This window comes from Eublepharis macularius, chromosome 12, assembly GCF_028583425.1.
Source record: "Eublepharis macularius isolate TG4126 chromosome 12, MPM_Emac_v1.0, whole genome shotgun sequence".
NCBI lineage: Eukaryota > Metazoa > Chordata > Lepidosauria > Squamata > Eublepharidae > Eublepharis > Eublepharis macularius.
The window spans coordinates 308,803-330,537 of record NC_072801.1 but is presented as its reverse complement, the minus strand read 5'-3'; the positions used below and the strand labels follow the sequence as shown (position 1 = coordinate 330,537).

Sequence of the window (21,735 nt, the reverse complement as noted above, 5' to 3'; positions counted from 1 at the left end):
GCCGAGCTCTTGAGCCTCGTTGGCCATGCTTACTCATAGGTCTGTGTCCAAGCTCCCTTGGGCCACCCCTGCAGAACCCCTCAGGCTGCCCAAAGCTGCTCCCCATCCTGCCCCTGGACTTCTGCAGCTGGTGGTAGACACCCTGCTGGGCAGGGCATCTGCTGCACTGGACTTGAGCAGGGGCACCTCTTGGCTGCTTTGCTTATACACCAAATGCGACTATAGGGAATTGGTGTTTTTCAGAGACGGGGCCTTTGCCCATCCATAACAGGGATACTACAGAGCTGGGAACAGGACTGCAGGTATCCATCTTTTGTCATGAGGAACATAATTGACTGTGACATTTCTAGTCAGTGTGTGGGTGGGGTGGGGTGGGGTGGGGTGGGGGGGAGACTACAGAATACTTCCTGTTAATTTTGTGTGGATGGTGCTACTGGCCGTGACACTTCCAGTCATGGAATGGAGGGAGGCTACAGGAGAGGGGTTTGGATTGCATGTAACCCTGTCTTACTTTCATTGTGGATGTCATTGGCTGTGACTCTTCTAGTCACTGAGAGGGAGGCAGGACTACAGAGTGGGGTCAAGCCTTGCATGTAACAATTCTTGTTAATGGGGAACATCATTGGCTGTGATATATCTAGTGATGAGTTGAGAGGGCTTACAAAACTGTGGCTTGGATTGCATGTTCCCCAAGACTGTAGGTCCAGATGGTCTCTGGAAAAATACCGGACTCATCTTTAGGACTTATCCTTGCGCACTCATGCTCCAAACCCCGCCACAATGATGTCACTTCTGGAAGTGATGTTATTGCAGCAGGCCATGTAGGCCCAAAGCCCCAAGTCTGTCAGTCCAAGAGGGGGGGGGGTGCAAAATTGGAGGTGTGGGGCTGCCTGTCCCACCATTGGCACTTGGCCTGCCCTGCCTCATTCCCAGCCCTCTGCACCTCAGGAGGCTGGAGTTCTCTGTGGCCTCTAGCCTGCTCTACACCAGCCCTGCACCAGCTGCAGAACAGTGTCAGCACTTGGGGTGGAGGAGGCTCTCTGCCTGCATTGGCAGTGCTCCTCTGCAAAACAATGCAGGAAATGCCCATCAGGGACGCTTCTTTGGAGTATCTGACTCCACAGCGTTACCAAGCAGAGCACCTCCCCTCCCTGCTGTGCCCAGGTGGCGGTCCCATCCATTCCGCCAAGGAGTGCCTGCACTTGCCCAGGGCCTCCTGCTCCTTTTCTGCTTCTGGGGGAGGGTTGCAGAGAAACGGAGTACCTCAGCCCACTTTGGGGCCTGACGGATGCTGGGGAGGACCAGAGGCTTGCATGGGTGAGGCCCCAGCTCCTGGGGCAGGAAAAGCAGGGTAAGGACGCACCAGACATGTGCATCCAGCTGGGCTTCTCTGGGGGCAGCTTCCACCTGTGCTGTGCCTCCACACCCCACAGGTAGGTGGGGGAGGAGGAGCAGCCCAGCCCTGGGCACCACTGCTCAACCCTGCGCCACCAACGCACATAGGAGGGGGTCGACGAGCTCTGCCCCAAGAAGTCTACTGGGCCTGCTCCATCCCATCTTGGGCGTGAAAGTGGCCAGGCCTGGAGTCCATGGGAGCAGGCTGGCAATCCCCGCCCTGTTGCCCCCTGCTTGGCCACAGCATGAGGCAAAAGAACACATGGGCCTGAGCTTCATCAGGCTGGAGGGACCAGTTTCCCTGGCCTGTCCCTGAAGCGCCTTCTGTGTCTGCAGGGTTACCAGGTATCTTTTTTTCTTTGAACTTTTCCCAAGCAGTCTCCCCCCCCCCCCAATGTACTGGACTATCCAGCTGAAAATTGGCAAAGCAACTAGTCTGTTTCATGGGAGACATTAAATTGTTTCATGAGAAACATTGGCTTCCAGTCATGGAAGGGGGCAATGTACAGAATAAGAGGCAAGCTTTGCATGTAACACTTCCTGTCAGTGAATTATAGGGGGACATCATTGGCTCTGCACTTCCAGTCATGGAGCGGTAGGGAAATTGGCAAGACATGTAACCCTCTTAATGTTTCATGGGGGAACTCATTGTCTGTGGCACTTCCAGTCACGGGAGTGGGGGTGTCCACAGAACTAGGGGCAAGGTTCGCACGTAGCACTTCCAGTTAATGTACCACTGGCTGTGTGGAGGGACCACAGAATCGGACAATTGCACGATACACTTCCACTCAACGTCTCTAAGGGGACCGCCTTGGCTGTAACACTTCCAGTTGCTGAGGGGGGGTTGTTACAGACTGGGTCACGTTTGAACGTAGCATTTCCTGTCCATGTCTCACGGGAGTGCCATTTGTGGTGACACTTTCGATCACGACAATCTGAGCGCAAGAACGCGCGTGACCCTGCCTTTTTTCCATAGGGGACGTCACTGTAACACTTCAACGTGTGGCGCAGGAAAGAGGCGGCCGGTGGGGACGAGCTTTGTGCGGCGCCCTGCCCATCCATGTGTCCCAGGGGCCGGGGTTGGGTGTAGAGCCCCGTCCCTGTTTCATCCGGGCCGTCACTGGTTGCGAGATTTCCTGGCAACGATCTGAGTAGGAGCAAGTTTTGCACGTGACTCTTCCTTTCGGTGTTTCCAGGGGAACAGTGCGAGGACTACAGATCGAGGCTTCCGGGTCCTGGGGGACGGACGCTATTGGATAGTGCACTTCCGTTCACCCAAGAGGACGGCCCTCTTTTGACCGTACGGTTTCCGGGGTCATAGCACTTGCTGCGTAGGGCCGGAGCTAGACCGAAAGCCACACTCTACGTCCGGTTCTCAAGCGACCGTGGCGGGCCGGCCCTCCCCTGGTAACCGGAAGTGCCCGCCCTCCGTCTCCCCGGCTGCGGCGAGGCCGCGAGGGGCCGCGGAGTCCCCGCTTTGCGAGCGGCTCTTCCGGTTCCGCCCCTGCCGGGGCCGGGCGAAGGGCGGCGCTTCCGGCGGGGCGCTTCCGGCGGGCGGGATGGCGGCGGAGGGCGCCTGCGGGCTGCCGGCGGGAGCGGCGTGCCGGCGCTGCGGGGCGGCGGGCGGCAAGTGGGTGCGGCTGAACGTGGGCGGCACCTGCTTCCTCACCACCCGGCAGACGCTCTGCAGGGACCCCAAGAGCTTCCTCTTCCGCCTCTGCCAGGCCGACCCGGACCTGGACTCCGACAAGGTGGGTCCGGCCGGGCCCTCTCCCTGCTCGGCGGCCCAGGCGGGGGCGGGGGGCGGCCCGGGGCGGCGGCGGAGGCGAGCGCGGCCTGCGAGGGGGCCGGCCGGGCGCTGTCCACGGGCTCCTCTGGGCGGCTGCCCCGCTGAAAGCTGCGCGGGAGCCTGGCCGGGCACGGGCGCCACTGCCGCGCCTCAGGCCGGCAGCTCTTTCTGCCCACGCCGGAGCGAGGAGAGGGCCGCGGCTGGCACTTCCCTCTCTCGCTGTGGCTGCCTTGTGAGAAGGGAGGAAAAGTGTTCCCGGGGATCCGCGTGGGCTTGGACGTGGAGACACCCCAAAAATACTGCCCAGTTACAGCGGACGTAGGTCCCCGTGGAGACTTGTCTGTAACAATTGCAGATTTGAAGCTTTGCAGTCCAAAAACTAGGCCTGAGAAAATGCAGGTTTGTTTGTTTCTGTCATTTATAGTCCACCTTTCTCACTGAGACTCCAGGCGGATTACATATGGTGCGATTGGTACAATCAGTAGCAAGGACAAGAACAGGCATTTCCATACAGTGTCAAGGACATTTCCATAAACAACGTCATAGGGTAAATAGATACAAGTTTACGAAGACATAGCATTAGCAAGGATCCACTATGGGGATGAAGAATCGCTGAAACAGAACATAATCAGTTCTAGGGCTGACATTAAACAACGTGAAGCACTGGTGGTACATAAGAGTATTTAAAGCAACAGATAATATGTAAGGCAACTTAGTGGTGAAGTCTGTGGTCGCTAACTCATTCTCGAATCATCTGAGACCCCCTCCCTACAATACCACCCTCCTACTTGAGAAAAAGCCATTTTGGATCATTTGGTTTTGCATTGTTTGCAGAAAGTCAAGACCGTGGGAGCTCTCCTGATCTCCTCAGGCAGGCCATTCCACAGGGTAAGGGGCCACCACAGAGAAAGCCTGTGTACAGCCTGCTATTGATTTCACCCTTGGGCAGACTGGCACCTGCAAGAAACCCTGTTCAGATGAGCGAAGGTGCCGTGGAGGTACATAGGGAGGGAGGTGGTCCTGTAGGTATGCCAGACCAAGGTTGTGAAGAGCTTTGTATGTAATAACCAACACCTTGAACTGAGCCCAGTAACTGATAGGTAGCCAATGGAGTGACTGCAGGATGGGAGTGATGCTCTTGCGCACTCCTGCTAACAGTTGAGCTGCAGCAGTTTGCACCAATTGGAGCTTCCTGTTTAACTTAAGATGGGAGGCCAATGTATAAAGCATTACAGTAGTCAAGTTTTGGTTACCATAGCATGGATCCAGGTGGCCAGATCGGCTGTGTCAAGATAAGAAGCCATTTTCCAGGCTAGAGTGAGATTGCAGAAAGCCGTTTTTGCAGCTGCCTTAATTTGTTTTTCCAGCAGTAGTACCGCTGGATCCAGTATAACCCCTTGGCTCTTAACTGAGTCTGCAGGGGTCAAATGAACTCCATTGAAAGTGGGGAGTACAATGTCTTTCAAGATCTCTGACTTTCCAACACATTAAATACACCAGCAAGTTTGGGAGTGGTATGAACGGACAAATTTTCCCAAAACATAATGCAAAAATCATAGTGATCCAGAAATAATTCCTTGATCTAATTTTTTTATGCCACAGCATAAAAACAACAGCGTGACCTTTCCCTGAACACCCACTAGAGGAGAAATACAGAATTGCATCATAAGCCTTGAGGATCACATTTATCAATAAATGTGGAGTCTGTTCAGATCCTGCAACTGAATCTGTTCTTTTGTTGTGCTTTATCACAGCACTACAGTGACCCATACTGATGTCATTAGAGCACTAGGACATGATTTGGATCTGTATTTCTTGTGCTGTGGGCACCCTGGCCTTGTGTGATGTTGGTATTGTTACTGCCCTTAGATGGCTTTCCAGTGACAGACAGTTGGGTGAAATGGTCAATTTCCTGCTGGGGGTCCCTCTGGCTGCCTGTGCTGCTTAGATGTTGTTGGTGACTAATTATATAAAAGGAATAATTATTCTTTGTTCTGCTGGCCTGTTAGGATTTCTTGCTAAAAGATTTCTTGAAGTTTTGTTTATTTAGTAAGAGACGAAACTTACATCTAACAAACAGACAAAACATACAAACAGAAAAAAAGAAAAAAAACCCAGAAAAAGACTGAATAAACTATAAGAAGGCTTCAGATTTTCTCTGCACCAAATATAAGTATCATTTTCAAATTTTCTCTTACTCTGTGTCCTGTATCTCACATCCTGATACTTCCTGGATTTTTTCTTCCTCATGCTTTGTTAAAAGTTTAGGGATAATTTTTGTTTTTATCTTGTTAATTTTGAATCTTGAATATTTACCAAACTTCAAAAGCTGTTCCATTACATCCTGTATTGTCTCCTGCGGGTTCAAGATTGTCAGTACCACGTCATCTGCGTAGCATTTCAGTTTGAATTCTTCATCATCCACTTTTAAACCTTTGATTTTGGGGTCTTGCCTTATTTTGGCAGCAAGAATTTCCATTGCCAATATGAATAGTTGTGGTGACAACAGGCATACTTGTCTAGTACCCTTTTCTATTTGCAATTCTTCTATCAATACTCCATTAATTAAAATCTTCGCTTTTTGCTTTGCATAAATTCCTTTTATCCAATTTTCAAAGTTGGAGCCAATGCATAAATTTTGCATTATTTTTTGCAAAAAGGTCCGAGAGAGATTATTAAATGCTTTTTCAGTGTCCAGAAAGAGAAATGCAAACTTATGTCCTTTCTTTCCCACTAGTTCTGTTGCATCAGATCGGATGTTTTCTTTCATATATCTCTTCAGCATGAAGCCCGTCTGATCGGGATGTATTATGTTCGTTATGCTTCTGAGTCTTTCTGCTAAGATGGAGGTAAATAACTTGTAATCCACATTCAGCAGCGAGACTGGTCTGTATGATTGCGGCAGCATCGGGTCGTTTCCTTCTTTAGGAATCAGCGTTATATGTGCCTCTTGCCACGATTCAGGTCAAATCTTATCTTCGCTTATTTTATTCATCACTTGGGCCAACTCTTCTTCAAAGCATTTGTAATACATAGCTGTTAGCCTGTCCAGACCGGGTGCTTTATCTTTTTTCAAACTTTTTATCGTTTGTGAGATCTCTTGCATTCTTATATTACGATTCAGCACTTCTTTGTCTTCTAACTTCAACTTTGGGAGTATAGTTTCTTTAATATAATCTTCAAGTCCTTGTTCCATAAGGGATTCTTTTTTATATAATTCAGAAAAATAGGATGTAAAAACTTTATGTATTTCTGTTTCTGCTTTTTAACTGCTGTGATCCTTATTCTCTCTGTTTCTTTTCTTAGATGACAGGCCAGAAAACGACCTGGTTTGTTTGCATTTTCAGAATATTTCTGCTTCATGAAGCTTAACTTCTGCATTTCTTCAATTTGCAAAAAGTTCAGTTGATTTCTTAGTTGCTTAATTTCAGTTAATAATTTCAGTGATTTTTTATGCTGTTCTTCCAATTGTTGAATTTTAGCTACAGTTTCATTCATCTACTTTGTTTTCTCCTTCCTTTTTGATGTCAAGGTTATCAGGTTTCCGCTCATAAAAGCTTTACTTGCTTCCCATACTTTAGTATTTGAGACATCATTAGTGCAGTTCAGTCTGAAAAACTCAGTCTTTCTTGCACTTCTTAACAATATCGTCTTGTAATAATATGTTATCATTCAGCCTCCATCTTCTATTCTTACACTCTTCTTGCCACTCTATCAGCAGGGAATTATGGTCTGCATAAATTTTTGGTTGTATCTCTACTTTGTTTAAATTTATTAATGCGGTTTTGGACATCCAACACATATCTATCTTTGAGTATGTTTGATGTCTATCTGAGAAGGTATAATTCCTGACTTTGGGATTTAAAGTTCTCCACACATCCATCAAATGTAATGTTTTCATATAGTACAGCACAATTTTGGGTAGTTTCCCTCCCCTTGTTCTTTTCAATCGGTCCATCTTTGGGTCCAACACGCCATTCATATCCCCACAAATAATCATTTCTCCTTGAAAATCTATTAATTTATCAAAAAAATTACCATAGAATTTTTCTTTAGCAGTGTTTGGTGCATAGATTGTGACTAAAGTATAGATTCTCCTTCCTGGATGCTTGATTTTCAATAGTATATATCTTCCTTCTGGATCTTGCATTTCCTCAGTTATGCTTAATTGTTGGTTCTTTACATAGACTGCCACTCCTCTCTTTTTCTCTTCCACTGATGATACCTAATTTTTTATTCTCTAAAATATGGTCATGCTTCTTGATATGAGTTTCTTGAAGACATATTAAACCCATTTTTTGTTTTTTTTTAACAAATTGAATATTTTAGATCATTTTTTGGGAGAGTTTAAGTCATTGATATTCACTGACAGGATACTGAAATTTCCTATATTGTTAGTATGCCACTGTTTGATCTAGTTTTCCTTCTTTGCCTTCTGTTGTATCTTTGTCTCTTTGCACTTGTTGGGCATCAAGAATCCACTGCTAGTTCACCAAATAGCTGCTTAGCCTGATAGCTGATATCAGTCTTCTCCCTTTTGGTAACAAAACTCCAAGAGCAAATGGAATTTTTCAGAAATATCTGATTTCTTTTTTGCATAGTAGTTGTCTCAAGAAATCTAAATCTTTCCTCTTTTTCAGCAGGCTTTGTGGAAGATCTTGAAAAACTTGTATTTCTGATCCTGAGATTTTCAACAGATTCTCTGTTTCTTCAGAATCAAGTCTCTCGTTTTCTTGTGTGTAAATTTTACCATTATGTCCTGTGGTCTCTTGCGGTTGGTCCTGAATTTTGAGTAGACCCTATATATTTGGTCTATCCCTAAACAATCTTCCTCAATCTCAAAATGATCTTGTAATAGTACTCTAAATTCGTCTTCCAAATCTTTTTTCCCTATATATAAAACAGAAGAGAAAACTGTTGTAGTAACTAATATTAATTTTTTAATATTATTAATCCAAATGTCTTATATATATTCATATATTTATTTATATTTCAATTTATATACCGCCCATCCCAGGGGCTCTGGGCGGTGAACAGTTTAAAATCGATAAAAACAAGAAAACAACAATACTAAAATCAGTATACAAAACAATAATGAAATAAATTAACCGAGCGCAATGGTGGGAAGAACCCTCCCCCACCCAAAAGGTGGGAGGCCGACATATATATGATTGTTAAACCATTCGTATTTTAGTAAGTTACGCACTCCAGAACTGTAAAAACTGAAAAAAATATTTTGTCCACTAGATGATGATGTATTTCACTTATTGCATCTTCTGTTTTTAAGGCAGCAAAATGAGGAAGAAGTTTTAGTTTATTCATCAGAGAGAAAAAAATCAAAAATCAGAGAGGGATAGAGGAAGATAGAAGAAGATTAAAGGGAGTGCTCAGTTTAGCTCACACACTGCCAAAAAAAGAAATGAAAAACTTTTTCTCACAAAAAACACAGTCATATCCAGGCGATTATTCCAAGATGGAGGAGCCACTCCAATGTGACGCAGTTACACTAAACAGATCCCACAGTCTTTAAAAAACCTTTACTTTAAATGCAAAATCTTATAACATCTGATCACTTCCATACCCCATTCTCATCTCCCCGCTCCTGGTCGATTATCTGTCTCAGCCTTCCTCTCTCCAAGGTGCCAGGAGGCGGCAAGGGGGGTGGGGGAGAAGAGCTGAGGAAATTTATTACTCTGTGTTGCAAGTTATTCTTTTACCTTGATCTCATAGTTCATTGAATACTTCTTGTCAAATGATCTTTATAATGGGAAAGGGAGATAAGGGAGGGAATAACAGACTGAGAAAGAAAAAGTAGAGCATGTGGGAGCTGAGTTTATGGCTATTCCAAGCTTCTGACTTACTCAGTTCATGCTGTTCCAAGTTGAATGAGAGTCTGGTTCCCTTCTCCAGTCTTCATCCAACAGCTTTGGATTGTTCAGGGAGCTGATAACACCCCTCGGCGTTGTATTCAACACCTCTGGTAAGTTAGAACTCAGGAGCCGGTGAAAGCACAGTCTGTGCAGCTCGGCACCTTCCCACATGATCAAGAAGGTCTCTGTGTCAATTGTATTTTAAAATGTTTTTAAAATTTCCTGAATTAATAATAGTATTTGTGACCAAAAAGGTTTTGCTTTCTTACATGACCACCACACATGATAAAATGATCTTTCATATTGAGCACATTTCCAGCATACATTCCATGCACCCTTATACATTCTAGCCAGTTTTTCACGTGTCATGTACCAACAATCCATCATCTGATAAAAATTATCCTTAAGACTGGAGCTTAATGTAAATTTCAACCCTCTTGACCATATATTTTCCCATTGTTCCTTTAATATATGATATTCAATTTTTTTGCCCCTTTAATCAGACATTCTTTCACTTTCTCTGTCTCAGATTTCAACATGAGTTTATACATTTTAGAAATAACGTGTTCATCATTTGTACAAAGTGCTATTTTGAATTCAGTTTTAGATTGCTCAAAATCATAATGCCTCTTGTCTAGTTTAAACCTTTCCAGAATTTGCATATAGGAAAACAATTGACAAATTTTTCCTTCTATTACTAAATCTTCTCTTGATTTAATTTTAACTTCACCTTGCGAAAATTCCAACATATCTCGATACATTAACCATTTAGATGGATTTGCCATTTCCTTTCTAAAATGGACTTCTCGTGGTGATAGCTGCAGAAGTGTTTTTGAGCAAATCCTAAATTTGTATTTGTTCCATATTCTCAGAATAGCACACTTAACATAATGATTATTAAAGTTTGCATTAGCCTAAGCTTTATCATACCACTGATACTCGTGCCATCCAAATCTTAAATCATGTCCTTCTTAATCCAGTAATCTTATGTTTTTTTTAACTAGATCCATTCCTTCATCCAAACAAAATAGTTAGAAGCAAAATATAATTTTAAATCAGGCAAATCCGATCCTCCTCTTTCCCTTGCGTCCAGTAAAACCCTAAATTTAACTCTCAGTTTTTCCCCTTCCCATATAAATCTAGATATATCTTTTTTCCATTGTTTTAATGGTGCCTCAGTTGTCGAATTGTCTGAAATAAAACATTCTAGGTAAAACATTAATTTTAATTGTAGCTATTCTTCCCAAAAGTAGTAATTGAAATTTATCCCATTTTACCAAATCTCTTTTAATTTCATTACAAGTCTTAATATAATTGTTTTGTAATAACATGCAATTCATATTTAACAAAATAATACACAGATATTTTACCTTTTTCTCAATTTTAAACCATGTTTTGTTTCCCAGTTTTATTTGATTCTGTGTTTACATGCTTTTTGTTAACATTTTAGTCTTTGTTTATTGACAAAATGGTGCTACTGCACCATTTTTTTTTCAATTTAACCATTAAGGTTTCAGTTCTCTTTAAAGGATCCTCCAAAACCAAATAATCAACAAAGGTTCTTAACTTGTCTCCTTTTTGACCTTTAGGCCTCCAATTATCTCATCTTGTCTTATATCTCTATTCAAAACTTCAAGACCAAGTATAAATAGATGACAATGGGCAACCTTGCCTTGCATCTCTTTGTGTTCTACATGGTTTAGTCAACTCTCTATTTACAATTATTTGTGCTATCTGAGATGCATAAATTGATTTTGTCCACTTTATCAAGTTTTCTTCAAAGTCCATATCTTCCAAGACCTTAACAAAAACGTCCAGTTTAAGTTGTCAAAAGCCTTCTCTGCATCCAAGAAGATCAAGGTGGCTTGTTTTTCATTGTGTTTATCCAACTATTGCAAAATATCCAAGAATGTTCTTACATTATCTCTCTGCTTCCTTTTAGGTAGAATCCACTTTGATCTTTATGAATAATATCCTGAAGCATTGTTTTAAGTCTTCTAGCCAATATCTTTGCAAACAACTTACAGTCATTGTTTAATAGTGATATTGGCCTATAATTTCTTGTCAGTGTCTGGTCTTGACCATTTTTTGGTATAAGTGTCATATTAGCCTCTTTCCGTGACTCAGGTATCTTACCTCCCTGTAATATGAAGTTCATCGTATTTTGTAAGGGTTGTAAAAGTTCATCCTCAAAACACTTTTAGTAACTACCTGGAGGGCCATCAGACCCAGGTGCATTTTTTAAAGGGATTTTTTTAAGGGATTTTTGTTAGAATGTTTTTAGGTTTATTCAGCTTGGGTTTTTAACACATTTCTATCGGTTGTATGTTTTCATGTGGTTGTATGTTTTCATGTTTTCAACTGCTTTTTCCTGTCTCTCTCTAGACCACTTCTTAAAAATCAGTGTAACATTTGCTACTTTCTAATGCTCTGACATAGAGGCCAGTTTTAGTGACAAGTTACATATACAGAATATAATCAACAATTGTTGATCAACAATTTCACATTTGAGTTCCTTGAGTGTCAGGCTATGGGTGACAGGATATAGTAGACAGATCTCTGGCCCATTTGCAGTAAGACACAAGTACGTAGTCAAATGGATTTTATTCAGAAATCAGTTCATTTTCATATTCAGATCATAGGTCTACTTAGGAGTAAGACAAGGGTCTAAGCAGCTCGAGTAGAGATTGACAACATGTGAAAGATACATCGCTTTTCTAGGTCCCTTTTTCTCCCCCTCCCAATTCTAAACAACCTTTTGCTGCTTTTTCTCTGTGAGAATATTGTGCATGCTTGTGATATCACAATGTGTTGCTAGGAAGAAAGACATAGCATAGTCTGAGAGGAAATACAAGACCATAAACATTGGAGTCCAGCAGATAACCACCTGTGAAAGCCTGAGAAATAGTTAGAACACTAGCAAAAGGGAATTTAGTTACACCAAGATTATGTCTACAATAATTGGACTAAGTATTAGACTCAGAATCAAATTTGGCATGGATGAATGGGTACAGACATACATGACATTGAGAATCCTTTTGGCGTTGTGCTATCCAGACCTGGAGACTTGTTTTTCAAGTTGCTTAGAAGTCCCAAGAACCTCATGTTATATGACATCAATCCATTATCCACAAACCAATAATGCCAATGGAGCTAATAACCTAGATTTGAGTGCAACTGTAGCATAGCATTTGGGCTGCAAATCAACGCTCTGCTGGTTTGAATCCTACCATTACTGTGAGCTCAGCAGGTGGGCTCAGGTAAGCCACTCCTCTCAGCCCTGCTCCCTAGCTGTATTGTGGGGATGATAATAATACTGACTTTGTTTTCTTAGAGAATTAATCTGTTCCAGAAGAGCGGTGTATAAGCACAAAGTTGTTACTGTTATTATCATTAGAAAAAATGTGAAATTGATCTGTAACACACTAAACCACATGGAATACTAAAATTATATAAAGTGGTCTGTTGATGCGCCAAAGTCTTCATTAAAATGCTAGTACAAAAATGCACCAAGATCTTCATAGAGTTCTATTACAGTTCTGTTTAGGTGTTTGACACACCTATAAACACCTATAAACCACTAACACAAAATTCATTCCTTGTGAATAAATCCAAAAAATGCTTTAGATTAGGGGTTTATATATTGGTACTAATTTAAAGAAACTGAGCTGGATTTGGAATTGTGCGTACCTGTATTAATTTCCAGTAATCTAAAAGAAAATTTCTTTTACATTTCTTTAAATGTTTGCTTCACTCAACATAGGCCACCCACCTTATTTAGAGATACATGGGACCAGTGTTGTGGTGTAACTTCTCTGTGGTGGATTTTTTACATATTTAGTGGGCATGTTCAAAATGCAGTATTTTTTGGAAACTGGTCGTTCAGTTGGTTGTTGAAATGTTGGGCTGTTCCGGAAGTTCTTCTGTTAGTTTATGTGAAAGGGTATGCTGCCTTTTCAGATGTAAAACTGGTTCTGTGCTTACATACCACTGCTAAATTGGCAATAGTCAGCAAACTGAAAAAAATAGAATTTCCTTCCGCAAGTGAATGCTTCCACCATGTGTAACTACTGCATTATTAACTACATTAACATCACCTTAGGGCTATACATTTGTTTATCTATTTGTCTATGTTATTTATAGTTTCTCTTTCTACTGAGACTCAAGGTAGATTACACAGTTCAGTGTTCAGAAAAAGTTAGTGTTGAGTATTGTTTATGATTTGGAATAATAAGGTAAAAGAGAAAGTGTTTCCTTATGTATTTTATGAATTGTTATAAAACCGGTTTTTGAGTTCAGTGGCACTTTACAGAACAAGATATTCAGGAGATGAGCTTTTGAGAGTCACGGCTCCCTTCAGATATGAGTAGGAATGGAGAACCCTGAGCCTTCACATCACAGCCAGAAGGTGGGAGGGGTGTTACAATGCAAAGGTAAATTCAGAACAATGGACCCCTTACACCCCTCTGCCCTGGAGGCTGAATAGAGACATCTTATCTTACTACAGATGTCCTTCCTTGTAATACCCTTTCCACCTTCTGGCTGGAATGACTCTGGGTTCTCCATGCTTACTTATTTATTTATTTATTTATTTCAAATTTCTATTCCGCCCTCCCCGCGGGTGGGCTCGGGGCAGATAAGCTGTTAAAACACAATTAACATTTCATCTACATTAAAACATCATTAAAACAGCAGCATATTTCTGTTAATACAAATTTAAAAACAGGATGGTAGACAGCCTTCACAGGGAGTGTTAGAATTTCATACACTCCTTTTTTTCAGGCTGGCCGAGGCCCAGCCTCAGCCATGTGCCTGGCGGAACAACTCTGTCTTGCAGGCTCGGTGGAAGGATAGTGGGTCCTGCTAGGCCCTGATTTCAGCAGACAGAGCGTTCCACCAGGTGGGAGCCAGGACCGAAAATGCTCTGGCTCTAGTTGAGGCTAGGCAGGCCTCCTGTTTGTCCTCTGATCAGTGTGTCCTCAGGGGAATATATGGGGAGAGATGGCCCCGTAGATATGCTGGCCCCAGTCTGCACAGGGCCTTATAGGTCAATTCCAGAACCTTGAATCTGATCAGCACTCCACTGGCAACCAATGCAGCTCATGTAATATTGGTGTTATATGTGCCTTATTTGGCACTCATGTAATAACATGCACTGCTGTGTTTTGTACCAGCTGTAATCTCCAGGTCAGGCTCAAGGGAGCCCCATGTAGAGCGAGTTACAGTAATCTAGCCTAGACATGACCATTGCCTGAATCACTGTAGTTAAGTCACGGGTTGACAGGTAAGGGACAAGTTGCCTGGTCTGCTGCAGATGTAAAAAAGAGAACTTGACAACCACTGTGACCTGTGCCTCCATTTTCGGGGAGGCATCCAGGATCACCCCCAGGCTCTTAACCCTTGGAACTTGCACTAACGGTGCCCCATCGAGGGCTGGGAGCTGGAGTCCCAAACCTAATCCCCCGTGGCTCAAGTAAACCTCTGTCTTCGTCAGGTTCAGGTTCAGCCGACTCTGCTTCAACCAACCAGTCACAGCTGCAAAAGCATGTTCCAGGACATCTGGGGCTGAATTGGGCCGTCCGTCCATCATCAGATACAACAGTGTCATCTGCATATTAATGACACCCAAGTCCAAAACTTTGCACCAACTGGCCAAGGGGACGCATATAGATGTTAAACAATAATAGGAGAGTATTGCTCCCTGTTGGACCCCGCACACCAAAGGGTGGTGGGACGACAATTTCTCCCCAAGCGCCACCCTTTGTCCCTGACTGTGGAGAAAAGAGACAAGCCACTGCAAGGCAGTCCCTTGTATCCCCACATTGGTGAGGCGGTGAGTCAGAAGGTCATAATTGACAGTATTGAGCACTGCTGACAGATCCAGTAATATCAGCAACACCGAGCCGCCTTGATCCAGATGTCTACGAAGATCATCTGTGAGGGTAACCAGCAATGTCTCCGTTCCATGTCCCAGACGGAACCCAGACTGGAAGGATCTAGGGCTGAGACATCCTTCAGGAAACTCTGCAGCTGTTCTACCACCATCTGCTCAATCACCTTTCCCAGAAATGGGAGGTTCGAAACCGGGCAGTAATTGATGAGGTTGGTGGGGTCCAGCGATGGTTTTTTTAAAAGAGGCCTCACCACATCTCCCTTTAATGGTCCAGGAAACCCCCCGGAGCCTAAATATAGGTTAACAATGGCCTCCAGCGAGGACCATAGCCCCTTGGCACTAATTATCGCAGACTGTATGGGACAGAGCATCAGCTACTTTATTCTCAGATCCCGCAATGTGCTCAACCTCAAAATCAAGGTCTTTTATGGCTGGGCTCTATTGCAGGGGCTTAGGGCTGGTAAGCTTGGCAATCTGGAGCCACTGGAGGGAGGGAATATTTGGTTCAGAGCAGGAAACGACCCCACAGGTAGGGCTAGAATTTTCCCAAAGCATATACAATAGCATAACTTTATTTTTGAGGAATTTCCCAACCCGCTTCCTGCTCTATAAGTTTGTTGCTAAGGAAAGCAACTGGATGTTGCTCCTGATCTGCCCCCTCCTGAGATAACATATCCCTCATCTCAACTCAGAAGCATCAGTTGTGAGGATGAAGGGTCAACTGAAGTCTGGAGCCCTCAGAACTGGACAGGTGATGAGGGAGTTTTTAGCTTATCAAAAGCCTGCTGACATTGTGCTGTCCATTGTAACTTCTTAGGTCCTTTTCTTCCAAGGAGATCTGTTAGTGGCAACGCTGGCTGTAGTTGTGCACAAACTTCCAGTAATATCCAGCCAACCCTAGGAAGAAACAGACTTGTGTACTACAGTATGATGTAGCAGTCAAGAGCAGCAGGACTCTAATCTGGAAAACTGGGTTTGATTCCCCACTCCTCCACTTGAAGCCAGCTGAGTGACCTTGCGTCAGTCACAGCTCTCTCAGGGATCTCTCAGCCCCACCCACCTCACAGGATGATTATTGTGGGTTAATAATAACATACTTTGTAAACCTCTCAGAGTGGGTGCTAAGTTGTCTTTAAGGGTGGTATATAATTTATCATCATCATCATAATTATTGTTATTTGTTCTGAGTATGGCCCAGTCCCGAATGGCCTCAACTTTGACTTGTCCAGGGGAAATGGTCCTTTGACCTACTTGATGTCCAAGGCACATAACTTAGTTGCAGCCAATTTGACATTTCTTGGCCCTCAAGGTGAATCCAGCTTCTTTTATCCTTTCCAACGCTGTTCCAACACTGGAAGTGCACCAAATGTTTCATCTGTGAAAATACCACGACATTGTCCAAGTATGTGATGGTAAAAATCCTCCAACCCTTTCAGGAACTTGTTGATGGCCCTCTGGAAGGTGAAGGTGAATTTCAAAGCCCAAATGGCAAAATGTTAAATTCATAAAGTCCTTTATGGGTCATGAAGGCAGAGCGCTCTCTTGACTGTTTGTCGAGCTCTAACTGCCAACAGCTTCTGGTGAGGTCAAAGATGGAGATGTACCTAGCTGCTGCTAGTTGGTCCAACAGATAATCTATGCAGGGCATGGGATATTGGTCCAGACAGGTTATCTTTCTGTGATGCCTATAGTCCATATGAAAATGGAACTTCCTGTTGGGTTTGTTGACCAGCACAACTGGTGATGCCCAAGCAATCTCAAAAGGTTTGATTACCCCCATCGTCAACATCTCAACTCCTTGATGGCCTGCCGCAGGGTATGTGGAATCCTATGGGCCCATTCTGCCACAAGGGGCTCATCTTCCATGAAAACAGTGTATTGCAATTTGGGACTGACCTGGCAGGGCAAAGAACTGTTCAGCAAATTCAGTACACAGTTGCCAAATTTCTTCCTTCTGGTGCCTAGACAATAAGGGAGAGAAGGTAATCTCCTCTACTGCCCCTTTGCCATGGCTCATACCCTTCTCCTGCTCCTTCTGGAAAACAGGTACAGTCACTGGAGGAGACTACACTTCATCTTGGTTTGAGATGGGGTCTGAAGAGGTTGCCAGAGTTACTTCTCTTTTAGGCTGTTTCTTTGTCTGGCACTGTGTTAACACTCCTGTGAAAGTCTCGGTCCCCAGGCAGAGATCATTTGGCGTAGCCCCAAAATCTCTTAGAAATTGCACATATACATCCCCCACTGGATTGGTCCCAGCTTCTGAAGGCCCCAATTGCTGCTGTTCTTCTTTCCATCGGAGCATGTGTTCTGCCAAGTCTTTCCCCACAAACATAGCCACTGGGGTGTAATCATGCATAGCAACCTTCTGCTGTCCATTCCACCCCTCATACCAAACTGACATCTTGGCCACTGGGAGATAATCTCTGCTTGCATAACACTGGGGTGCCTTTCGATCTCCCATCAGCAGTTGCACTTGGAGAATCAGGATGCTGTTGCCTAAGTGGCCCTCCTCTAGCTTCTGGCTGCTCCCTGGACCGTAGTGGGAGCTTTGGGGTTCCCTCAAGTGTGCCAATCACAATTGGTGTTGGGTCTCTGCTCCCTCTATGTTTCTGCCAGATGCTTCACCCACTGTCCTGCTTCTTGGAGGGCAGAAGCTCTCTTGTCTATAAGTGGGCATTTAATGTGCTCCAGAATGAGAGTAAGGAACCGATCAATGCACATTAGAGCCTTTACAACAGCTAGGGTCTTAACAGCAGCTACTTCAACCCATGGATCATAGGCCTTTCCCAGTCTATACATTAACTCTGAGTAGGACTCCCTGTTTTCAGGTTTTACTTCCTTAAATCTCTTGAGGTTTCTTCTTTGGAAAACCCCACCCTCGCAAGCACTCTCTGTTGAAACAGTTTGTAGTCCGTCCTTTCTTCACCTTCCATTTGTCCAGATACTGAGGTCAGAACTCCACTCAGCTGACATCTCAACTACTTCATGTACAATTCTGGGGCAACCTTGTAAGCCATGCAGACTTGCTCAAAATTTCGCAGACACACTTCTGAGTCCTCCTCTACCATGTATGGAGGATATTTTCAACTATATCCCCCTTTGCATCAACATTTGGAGGAAGCAGCCCCTTGTCAGTCCTCGCAAGCTCAATCTCATGTGCCAGCTTTATTTTTTTCTCTTTTCCGCTCTGTCCTGGCCACATTCTCTTTATCATCTCTTTACAGCAAGGCTCTCTCTAACTCCACCTTAAGCCTGGAGCAAGGCATGACTGGGCAGCTGTCACTCATGTAGCTGATATTTCTAGGTTGCTGGAGATCCATTAGGGTTACCACTGTCACTGTCCCACATTCTTAATATTAATTCCCACCTGTTAGGCAAGGATTGAGTCTTCCAGTCTGTTAAGATCTTAGCAGCAACCATCAATAAAGGACATACACCATCACTTCATATTTAAGCACATTTCCGTTGATTAGTTACTGAGCATCTGCTACTAAAAATTGTAAGGAACCACAAGCATCCACATCTTGAATCTAGATTTTTGTAATGTGCTGAGTCTGTGGTGCTCACCCTGCCATGGACGTAGGCGGTGCATAAGGCCGTTGGTTTTCTTTGTCTATGGGTAAAAATCATGAAGGTCTAGCGAGAACTGTCTTTTTAGTCATGCTATCAATTGGCAGGGGAGCTCGCTGTGACTGGTGAGAACCAGGATGGGCTGTGCTTCAGATCTCTGTTTCTGCATCATGGCCGTGATGCAACGCATGCCACATCCCTGGGTTTTTTTTCTGTGGTGTGGTCTAGTAGAAAAGCATATGAGCTCTGAGTGTTGAGATCTGTGTGAAGCATCTGTCAATCCTGGAGGTTTAAGTTCTACAAGATCTACCTTTTCCCAAGGCCAGTATTGGGGTAAGCTGTCCACTGCTTGGCTCTTGTTTGGTCTAGGGACAATGTATTTTGTTAATATGAGATTTATAATACAGAAGATTCCTCCTTAATTAAACAAGACTGCCCTAGCCCACAAGGACTGGTCCCCACCAGAATCCATCACTACAGGCCAGTGATGGTCCTAATCATCTGACCTCACCTTGGCTTGGGCTTTGGCCTATTCACCCACAGGATTAGGTCAGCTGGAGATGAGACCCAGGCAAAGGAGATCTTTGGCCTCCTGGCTAGGTGTAGAAACCCAAGCAGCACTTCATTGTGTTTACTGTTGGAGTGTCTTACTGTAGAGACAAGAGTCCCTGACTGGACCCTGGCATAGCTGGTGGGGCCCATCTCATCTACTCACCCCTGGGATGTTGATAGAGGGGAGGGGTAAGAATCCCTTGCTCTGATCTCAGATCTTGTTAACAGGATGAGACGGGTGCCTACTTGATAGATCGGGATCCAACCTACTTTGGACCAGTGTTGAACTATCTCCGACACGGGAAGCTGGTGATCAACAAAGACCTTGCTGAGGAAGGTACCTTTTCTGTCTTCTGGCCTGTGGGGCTCATGGTCTCATGTTTTGTACCACTGTGAGTCAGAGTCTGTGTTACCCTGGTACTGTGATGGTTGTGAGTTTCTCACATGACTGCCTGGGCCGGCGTTGCTGCCACATGTGAGGAGGGCTTACCAGTCTGAATCTCCTGGCCATGAGTGACTCTTTGCCAACCAAGTCTTGATCCTGGAGCTGCTTGGCCCCTGCTGTGCCCCGTGCAGAATGCCCTTCTGCTTGTCCCCTGCAGACTTCGTCTCTTGCTTTCTGTGGCTGAGTCTCCGTTTCAGTTCCAGTCAGGGTAGACAATGCTGAATTTCATGGGCCACTGTTCAGTTCAACTTGGTATGTGGGGATACTTTGCCAACTGCTATTTAAGTGAGGGTAGTTGGATGAATTTTGGAGCGTGGCCAGGCAGCTCCTCCCAGGGAGGGGGGCAGCCTTACTAGCTGTGACTAGAGGCACTTCACGGGCTTGCGCTTTCGTTTCCTCTCAGGCGTGCTCGAAGAAGCTGAATTCTACAACATCACATCCTTAATAAAACTTGTGAAGGACAAAATAAGGGAGAGGGACAGCAAAGTCTTACAGGTGGGATCTTCTCTCGCTCTTAACAGTTTCCTTTGGGTCTTGGCTTCATTTTGGCACGTGTGGCTGTATTAGGAGGCAGAGGATTGGGAAATATCACTCTGGCAAGGGCTCTTTGCTTAACGAATTAGTCCCTTGTACAAGTGTTTGTCTTTCCTCAAGAGGAGTGTTTATGGGCTTGGGTATGTTAGTTATGGGACAATAATGGCAGTCCCTGGCATCAACCGAAGGAGGTGGTTGGATGCCACAGTAGCTCTGCTGAAAGGGCTTTCTTAGAGTCTGAAGCCCACAATGGGGGAAGAAACATGCTTAGAATTGCTGGCAGGAAAGCCTATTCCTCTCAGCTCCTGCTCCACCTTTGTCTGTTTCTTTCTCATGGCAGTTGCCAGCCAAGCATGTTTACAGGGTGCTACAGTGCCAAGAAGAGGAACTGACCCAGATGGTCTCAACCATGTCTGACGGCTGGAAATTTGAGCAGGTAAGAACTCAGCCCTGGAGCTGCTGTGGCTGATGGAGGTAACAGGTGAGTTTGCAGTGGCTCTGTGGGCCCTGGGCCAGGAACTGAAACAAGAATCAGAACAAGCTTTCATGCAGCCACTCACAATTCATTCTTTCAGTATTCCTTACAGCAACAATGGGGGAAAGGCCAGGGTGGGTCATAGATGAATCAATGAAACGACCTTATCTGGAGTCCATTCCCATCCAGTCTTGTCTCTCCTCAGGTGAAGAAAGGTCTTTCTCAATCCCTGTTGCTTGAGAGAGATACCAGGTATTGAACTTTGGGTTTTCAGCATGAAAAGCTCAGCCTCACAGTCCTGCTCCCTCCCAAGTTGGCTGAGATAAGATATTGAAATTAGGGGTATCCACAGGGAAAAAAACTTGGTAAATTTGGGTTTGGTAATACAAATTGGAAAAAAATGGTATTCCCTGAATACCAAATTTGTTCTCCAGTTTGGTTTGGTAATGCAGAGCAAATTTGACAAAATTTGGCCATTGTTTCCTATGGAAAACTCAATTTGGAAATACCCGGTGGCCTGGGAAGCTGGCATTTTTTGACCAAATTTCACCGAATCTGCAGGGGACCTACTCCTAACTGTTCTCTAACAACCCCCCCCCCCCTAGTTTCATAAAGATTGGACCCTGGGGGGGCAATTTATGGCCCCTCAAAGACGGTGTCCCCAGCCACCTCCCATCTCCATTCCCTATGAGGAAAACTATGGGGCTATCCAGGGGGTGGGATAGCGTATTACGAGCAAACTCCACCAGATTTTCCAGGGAGCTACTCCTGACTGTCCTCTAAAGACCCCCAAGTTTCAGGAGCCCTGGGTTCAATTCTGTGGACCCCTGAACAAGGTGCCCCCAGCCACTCCATTCCTATTGTGGGGGAAAAACTCCAAGGCGACTCCTGCTGCAGAAACACATGGACCAAGACTGCCATGGCCAGAGGCACACTCCCAAATACAGCCTCCACACCAGACAGCCCAACAGAACCAAACTTACCCCCTGCCCCCACAAAACCCCAGCGCCCCTGTCCAGGGTAACCAACAACTCTCCATTGTTCCCCATGATGAGGATTATTACAACTTCTTTCCCAGGGGCACAAATGCACAGGGCAATGATGTCAAGGTGCACTCCCAGATGCAAGCTTATCCCTAGGGAAGCCCACTAGAACCAAAGTGACACCCCCCAGAACCCCAGCACCCCCTGAGCAGGCTGGTCATCCATTTTC

The 21,735-nt window shown here is 44.6% G+C and overlaps 1 protein-coding gene across 2 annotated transcripts in view; it reads left to right on the top strand.

Annotated features, from left to right (window-relative positions):
• The first annotated feature begins 2,818 nt into the window (after positions 1-2,818).
• Positions 2,819-21,735, top strand: part of LOC129340665 (BTB/POZ domain-containing protein KCTD5) — a 37,448-nt gene continuing 18,531 nt past the window's right edge. For both annotated transcript variants that reach the window (XM_054995585.1, XM_054995584.1), the window contains exons 1-4: positions 2,819-3,146; positions 19,298-19,406; positions 19,918-20,009; positions 20,389-20,484. In XM_054995585.1, coding sequence (XP_054851560.1) covers positions 2,955-3,146; positions 19,298-19,406; positions 19,918-20,009; positions 20,389-20,484 — 489 coding nt within the window. In that variant the 5' untranslated portion in view covers positions 2,819-2,954. The remainder of the gene's footprint in view (positions 3,147-19,297; positions 19,407-19,917; positions 20,010-20,388; positions 20,485-21,735) is intronic.